This window comes from Halyomorpha halys, unplaced genomic scaffold (genome assembly GCF_000696795.3).
Source record: "Halyomorpha halys isolate HHAL.00 unplaced genomic scaffold, Hhal_1.1 Scaffold1629.1, whole genome shotgun sequence".
NCBI classification, from domain to species: Eukaryota; Metazoa; Arthropoda; class Insecta; order Hemiptera; family Pentatomidae; genus Halyomorpha; species Halyomorpha halys.
The window spans coordinates 40,257-48,932 of record NW_027106688.1 but is presented as its reverse complement, the minus strand read 5'-3'; the positions used below and the strand labels follow the sequence as shown (position 1 = coordinate 48,932).

General features: G+C 31.0%; 1 protein-coding gene across 3 annotated transcripts in view; it reads left to right on the top strand.

The window, feature by feature from the left end:
- LOC106690242 (B-box type zinc finger protein ncl-1) overlaps window positions 1-5,627 on the top strand; it is a 10,981-nt gene extending 5,354 nt beyond the window's left edge. For all 3 annotated transcript variants that reach the window (XM_014435601.2, XM_067045043.1, XM_014435600.2), the window contains exon 2: window positions 3,056-5,627. In XM_014435601.2, the coding sequence (XP_014291087.1) occupies window positions 3,062-5,212 (2,151 nt within the window). In that variant the 5' untranslated portion in view covers window positions 3,056-3,061 and the 3' untranslated portion in view covers window positions 5,213-5,627. The remainder of the gene's footprint in view (window positions 1-3,055) is intronic.
- The last annotated feature ends 3,049 nt before the right edge of the window (window positions 5,628-8,676 follow it).

The window sequence follows — 8,676 nt, the reverse complement described above, 5'->3', positions numbered from 1 at the left end:
ACTATTTAGTGGAAGAAATGAAGACGGTTATATTTGTGTTTTTTACAGCAAATAAATAAAATTTCTTTGTTCAAATTAATTTTAAGTTAGTACATCTGGTAAGTTTTTATAAAAACTTACCTCTTTAATACGAGTTTGGGAATTTTGAATTTTTGTGTGTCAAGTTCCATCGTGAATCAGATTCAGATATCAACTAAACTATATTTTATCAGGGGCATGTTGAGTTTTATGGAATCGATTCCTATAATGGTTGATAAGAACGTTATGACTCAGTCAAGTAATCGAATCTCCGAGGCATTAAGATTAAATTGAAACTTTAGAAAAGTTTGATTGTTTTCTTCTGGCTATTTAATAACCATATTCGGTAAGTCAGAATAGTTAATGAGATTTTAGGGTGCTATCTATTTTCTAGAAGTCTTCCAGTTTATCCATTCTCATCTTGAGTTGTATATTTGCTTTTAAGTGTCAGAATGTTTGTTTCTTGGAAAATGGTTTATTTTTAAAAATGGACAATGTAAATTAAATTAAATAACAATAACAGAAAGGTTTAAGAAAATTTATGAAAACGGAAATAAAAACAGATAAAAAAGAAATATAAAAACACACTACATTCTACTAAAAGATGGGAAAGGGGATAGGAGTTAAATCAAGAATTTATGTGTTTTTATGTTATTATTAAATCTCATGTAAAAAACTTTTACCTTTTTTTTTTTTGTCAAGTGACCTCCGATACATAGGCCATTCTTACAAGTTTCCATTATACTTTAACAGAAACTTTGATTTCCATTCACTAGCTAACAAAAGCATTAACAATTTTATCATGAATATATTCTTTATGTTTGAGTCATTTCATTCTAAAATCAATCAAATCCGTTTTCTACGTATAAGATTACATAAATAATGTTAATCCTGTATTAATAACATACGTAATTTTCTCTTAATGAAAGAAAAATGGCCTCGGTGTGGTCAAAGAAAAACTCAAAATAGTCGTAGCACTATTTATTATGAGCCAACATTTCGTCCCACGTTGCAGGGCTAAAAAAAAGATACAAACACTGATTTATCTTCCTTTATTCTTCAATTTATTCTTATTTCCCTTTTTCCATCTTTCAGTTTGAACTGTATTTTATATTTCTTTTTTTTATCTATTATTATTTCTGTTTTTATTAATTGCCTAAAACCTTTTATTATTCCTTTTCAATTTTTACATTTACATGTTTGTATCTTTTTTAGCCCTGATGAAGACCTGCAACGTGGGGCGAAATGTTGGCTCATAATAAATAGTGCTACGAATATTTGAGTTTTTTTTTTTACCTCACCTGGACCATCCTTCTTTTTTTATTACACAGTCAATCATCGATCTTCCAGTTATTTTCACATGTTCTAAACCTTGATTAGACAGTGTAAGATCTTATTAAAAAAAAAAAAAAAAATTTCATTTTTAAGGGTTAGGGTATCTACTGCGTATTGCTACTACTACTATTACATTTTCGTTGATTGTCTTTTTTATATCGCTACCAACTCAGATTTTTTAAAAAATCATTTTTTCTGGTTTAATATTACCGAAGAACACAAATTTTCTAAAATTTGTATATTTACTAAGGTCCTTATGAATTTTACTTTTCAACAAAATGTTTCCAGACCAAATGTATGTATTTTTAACATGATTTTGTAGCTGAGAAAACAAAAATTTTTTTTACTCATCTGATTGTGAAATAGTTGTTGGAAAAGTAATTTGTAAAATAATGTCAGTATGTCTACCACAATTGTCCCTTGAAAGAGCTGATTTTACTTTTTGATATATGTCTTAATAACAATGATTGCTATCAAAACTTTTAAGTGATAGTTCATATTTTGTGAAAATTTCTCTCGTTATTGGTAGTAAAAGTAGTAATATGGTAATGGAATTAATAATATGATACTAGAGACAGCAGCTATAAAGTAATGCAATTTTAAGGGTTTGAACTTTTAAATCATCGTAATTCTTTTGCAATTACACCTTTTGATTCCTAGCTTTAACTTTCACCAAATCTAGACAGAAATTCAAATAACACTAATTGTATATATCATGTTTTAGGGTTTGCCCATTATTTTGTCTTTTTTTTTTTAGTTTTTTTTTTTTCGGCACAAAATGGTATGTTTAGTCTTTTTGGGCAAAATTTTCATTTTTAATGCATACAATCAGGTATTACACACATTTAGGTGTACGTATTCCAATAATTATTCATTTTATTATTATTTTATCTTAGTTTAACCCTATTTGCCACTGAAAGGTGTCTTTTTCTCTAAACGTTTGCTCTTTATAGTAAATTATATGTTGAACCTTTGAGAAATAATTGATTACTTTGCAGGAAAAAAAAAAATTATCTGAATCAGACTGATATTAGCAAAGTAGATTGCTGGCAGTGCCGGTTTATATCCGGCCTGGGACGTTGACTTTTTTCATTGAGTGGTGGTCCCAAAAAATGAAAATTTTTACCCCCAACCTTGGTTAGTCAGTATAGGACTACTGACTCAAATGGAAGTCTTGGCCAAAAAAAAATCCATTTTATCAGGTTTTGATTGGATATAGGGTCAAAATATACAAATTTTGTATAACTATTGATCAAGAAGGCATGTTATCAAATTATTTTTTTTAATTGCCAAACTTTTGTGATCTTACTTTAAGTCAAGTATTAATTATTATATCAAATAATCATGCTTTGTGAGGTTAAGGTCACTAGGATTTATCTCATGGTAAGCCCTCTTTACAGCATTATAAATAATCAGTTAATTTGGTTGAAATAAAGTCAAAGGCTTTAACATATTATTAGTGTTGGTCTGTCATTAGTGGACAGAGCAATGTTAAAAATATTTTTTTTTTACTCTAATATGATGGACTATCTCCGCAAACAATTTTTAATATTAATAATCATTAAAATTAATATTTAATATATTTCATTATCAAAATATTAATTGATTATTTGTTTATAAAAAAATAATTGGGTCCATTATATTTACTTAGTTATTCCTTTTTTGTCCATTCTGATGTTTTCCTTTTATTTTATTTTTCTAGAAGCATATGGAAGGAGAAGGGCGGATTGGGCTCTCGCCAACTGATGAGGACTCAGCCTACGATTCACCTAAATCTACTGAAAATTCTCTTTCACCTACAACCCCCCCAAAATCGTCCAATAGCAGGTTGATCAGCCTTGCCTGTGGGCAGTGTGGAAGGACGCTGCGCGACCCGAAGTGTTTGCCATGCCTTCACACGTTCTGCCTTCATTGCCTTCAGGTGAAGAACAAGAAGGTGATCTGCCCCGAGTGTCGCCTTGAAACACCACTACCCAGCAATGGTCTATCTGGCCTTCTCCCGGACTATGGGATCATAAACTTCCTTCGATCCCTGAAATTGGGAGCATTCTGCACTAGCTGCAAAAGTGAAACCTTGCACGCTGTTGCTAAATGTATAAACTGTGACTCTCTCCTCTGTTCCAATTGCCTCATGGCGCACAGTTTCATGCACTGCTTTTCCGGCCACCGAGTCATAGAGTTTCCTAAATGTCCAGAACTGAACGAAGGCCCGAAAGATGATGCTGCTATGTATTGTTTGAATCATCCCACCGAAGTTGTCAAATATTTCTGCTATCCATGCAGTGAACTTATGTGCCAGTTGTGTTCTGATGAGAGCCATTATGAATCCAATCATATAATGGAGGAGCTCCATCTGATCGGTAGTGGTGTCATCAGCCTGATGGCAGATAAAGTGGCAGAGGGGAAATGCCAGGCTGAAGATTTTGCTGTTTGCATCAGATACAACCAACAAACATCATTCTTTCTTCAAAATCAGTACCATGACATCCACAACAAGATCAATCAAATTTATGAGCAACATTCGGCCCTGCTTCTCAAATACAAGGAACAGCAACTGAGTTTGTTGGATGGAGTTTATGAACGTATGATCTCAGCATTGCGAATGAGTACTAAAGTCTCTGAGGAATCTTATGATCGCTTGACTCACTTGACAGATTTTTTCTCACGCCTCATTAAATATGGTAATACTCCGCAATGCCTCATGTACAAGAAAATTATGGAAACAGAGCTCGCCAATTTGTCAGCTATTAAAGCAAAACCTGTTTCTTGTAATTTGAGGTTGGAATCAGAGGGTGGTACAGATTTCGCATCAACATTGGTTAGGACTTTTGGGAGAGTAATTTACGAGTTGAATGGTATTAATAATGAAAATTACTTTGTCAATGATTGCTGGTCAAAGATTGACCAACCCGTATTCCCATTCAAGTATGAAAAGTGGTCCAATTCCTGTTTTGATGAATTAAAAGCCATTTCAGATCTGAACATCTGTGATAGTAACCAATCGTTCCGTTCATTTCATTTAAAGTCAAACGTGACTCGCATGACTATTACTTACAATTGGAAATTTGGTTCTTACGGCTCCATGCAAGGTCAGTTCACCGAGCCGAACGGTGTCTGTATAAATTCAGAAGGAGATATAATTGTAGCAGACACCAACAACAATAGAGTGCAAGTTTTTGATCGTTCGGGAAAGTTCAAATTCAGTTTTGGAGACGGAAACAACTGTAGCGATGGTGGTGCTCTTCTGTTCCCAAACAGAGTAGCCGTCATGGAGAAAAGTGGTGACATTATCGTCACAGAACGAGCTCCTACGCATCAGGTTCAGGTTTACAATCAGTATGGCCAATTTATTCGTAAGTTTGGTGCGAATGTGCTACAGCATCCTAGAGCCGTTGCCGTGGACAAAGATGGTCATATAATTGTTGTCGAATGTAAAGTGATGAGAGTGATCATATTCGATATGATGGGTAACATAAAGCACAAATTCACCTGCAACGACACCCTTCACTTTCCGAATGGTGTTGCTGTCAATGACAAACAAGAAATCTTCATATCAGACAATCGTACACATTGTGTAGTTGTTTATAATTATCTAGGTAAGCAGTTGCGATCGATCGGACACGAAGGCCTAACTAACTATCCGATTGGAGTCATGTTGAACAAAGCTGGCCATGTTATCGTTGCCGATAACCATAATAATTTCAATTTGACAGTGTTCACTCAAGACGGTCAGTTTTTGACTGCCGTCGAGAGCAAAGTAAAGCATGCTCAGTGCTATGACGCAGCCATATCATCCGACGGTACCGTTGCCCTAACGTCAAAGGACTACCGTGTTTATGTTTATCTCACTTCGTTTTGAACGAATTATCTCTACTGACTGATTCTCGCTTTAATCCTTTTACACTTTGTAATAATTTTTTTTCTCAATATTCATTTTTACTTTTTAACACTGAATTTTTTAATTGTTCTAAAATGAAACAAATCTACTAAAAAACAAAATACAAATCGGAGTGTATCAAAGCACTCTGATACTCTTGGTCCAACTAGTTGAAACTGATTTGTATTATATTTTCCTAGGCGGAGAGCTGACAGACAATGTAGAATTGATTAAGATATATATTTTTTTAAAAGACTTTGTTTTGTTTTAAAAAGGAAGACTGAAGGTAAACTAATTGACTGCAATGATCTAGTTTTTGCTAATTTTGTGAAGGTTCCTTTTTTTTTATGTTAGTAAATTAAAAAATCAATAAAAAAAAAAGTATTGGTTAAGCTTATTATTTTGTTTTGTTTTTTCCAGTTATTACCAAGTTGTTATATCAAAATGTTAATTTTTGTTGTGTTTATTTTTTCTTTTTCTTTTACGTGCCATGCTGCTAGTCAGGCGAGTTGTATATAAATCTTCTCGATAATATTAGTCCTTCTTTGCCATAGCTGTTAGTTTTGTTTTTCATTTAAAAAAACAAAAATAAGAAAAAAAAACTTTTTGTTTCTATAGTTACTAAGATATGTATTATGTAAGCGTTCTGTACTTCGAAACCAATTGTTTCGTTTTCATTGAACTGGAAAGTCCGCTACAAAGATAAGGAGTATATTGTTTTTGTTTTCTGTTGTGTATTGCTTATTGATGTTGAATACTTAAATGTAATATCATTATTATTATTAATTATATTAAATGTTTTATTTACTTTTTGTTTTTATTGTGATATTGAAAGTATTATTTTTTTGCAGTTATGTAATTGTTTATCTCGACCAATTTTCAAGTTGTTATTATGACTCGTAGAGGATTTATTCTTGTAGTTTTGTAGTTGCAAGATGAAATCAATTATTTAAAATAAAAATTTAGAGAAAAAAAAAAAGAAAGAAAAATAAAACCAAAAAAAAAAGTTTATTAAGCTTATGAAAAGTGGACTATTTTTAATATACTGAATTAAAATTTTATGTTTCCTATCGATGAAGGATCTTTTCTGTTTTACAGTCAATTTCCTCAAATTTATTTTGCTTGCATTTTCCACTTTTCATTAGACTCTCTTGTTGTGTCCCTCTTAGCATTTAAGGAATTGCCAATTATTACTCTTGATATAGATTTCCTGTTATTTGTTACATCAAGTTTTTCTACTGTATTGTTAAATTTGAAAAATTAAAAAAAAAAAATTATAAAATGACTAGTTGTTATTATTATAATAAGATTGTATTTTGTTTCTACATTTTATATGATGTTAATAAAATCTCTTACCCTTAAGTTATTTATATCTTTTTCATTTTCTTTTTTTTTTTATTCGCTCATTCTACTCTACGGTGATTACTTGTAATTCTTAATTTAGTACTTTAAAAGTAAAGAAAAGAAACAAACTTTATTTGGAATATAAAAACAAAGCCTCTATAGGGATGTATATATTGTAGTTCGATATATATATTGGCCCTCGATATTTTTAAATCTTTCTAAAAGAAGTATAATATAAAGCCTCTATATTGAATTTAATAATAGCAACAATTAAATATTTATAAATAAATTATATTTATACCACAAAAAAAAATCTGTTTAATGAATTAATTAAAGTTTTAACTTTTACTCCTAAAAAGAGTTAGTAAAGCAGAGAAAAATTAAATTCTTATTAATTGATAACTTTGAATGACATAATTTCTGGAATGAAATGGATTTTATTTACCATAAGGAATTATGATAACCTAAAGATGGGCTAAATAATATTTTAATGAATTTTTTTTATCTTGATATTATAAAACTTGCTAGAAAATAATCAAGAAAAATAAACCAATATTTCACATGAATTGTTCTATTTTATTTATTCATTTTTGAATAAATTTAATTTTAATATTGAAAGATCGTTGGTAGACCATGTGTAATATAAAAGGAAGATGGTCTGGGTGCAGTCAAAGAAAAAACTCAAATTGGAATAGAACTAATTTATGTGAGCCCCACATTGTAGGGCTAAAAAAGATACAAATATTAAAATAGTAGGAAAATGGATGACGTGAAATAAAAATAAACTTTGGTATAGATAAAAATATTTTAGATATATGAAAGATAAGCAACAATAATGAACAATTAAATTTTTTTAAAAATAATCGAGAGATAGTTGACCATGGATAACGAACACGAGGAGAAGATGGTTGGGGGGGGTCCTGTCAAAATAAAATACAAATATATAAGAAGATGGTTGGGGTTGTGGTCAAAAAAAGAAATATTTTATAAACTATTTGTTTTTGTTTTTACCATCTTGTGTTTAAGTTTTATGGTCAACTATATATATATATAAACACAAGTCACTTCAACTTATTTGTGTTTTATTTTGACTGCACCCCCCCAACCATCTTCTCGTATAAAGAAAAAATATTTTATTTTATTCAAATATATTTTTTATATAAATTCTCCGCCTTATTTTGTATATTAACGTATTTGTATTACTCTTTGACCGTACGCCCAACCATCTCATTTATATCATATCATTTAATATTTTCTTTACTTTAATCCTATTTTATATGTTTTTGCTTTCAAATGTCACATTGATTAACTGCTAATCCCCTCCACTCCTCTATCCTGTTTGTCTTCTCATTCGCCTTCAGCTTCATTTTTGTACTTACCTCCATTGAGTAAGATGTGTCTCCTGTTTTGTTCATTATCTTCCTTTATTCTTAATCCCCTTTTCCTGTTGTTTAGTATGTACTGTATTTTTTATTTGTTATTATTTCCGTTTTCATTAACTGTCTAAAATTGTTTTGTTATTCTTGTTTATTTATACTTTTCATTGTACATTTTATTTTTTATTGAGATTTACTATTATACATAATAATACATTTAGTAAATTTGCTGTAAGTTTATAATGGAGTGATACAGGCGTGTAGAGAAACTATCCATTGGTAGCACTCTAATAACAATTTTATATTAGTAGATCTCTAGGCCATCTTCATTTGAGGTGCCTCCAAGGATTGTCAGAAATGGATGAGGAAGCAAGGTTAGAAACTAGTGGGTTTGGGTGGTTAGGTAGTTTATAATGGAAGAAATGATATCTGGTTTGGGCTAGATCGGTTACATATGAAACATTAAGGTCTTTGTTTCCTGTATTTTCAGTCTTGTGATGATTCCAAGTTAATCATTTGTCCAGATGTCCAAGGTAGCGGATCTGTTCTACAGGGGTAAGAGCAACATTATTAAAGTATACTGTAGTCCAGTCAGCAGGTTTATGACCAAGGGTAAAGGCAATTTGTGGGATTTACTTCTATTCTCCAATTTCATTACCATTCTTCGAGGGTTGTGATATGGGATTGGAGAGTTTGGGATGCAATCGAAAGATTATTAACTGTGAG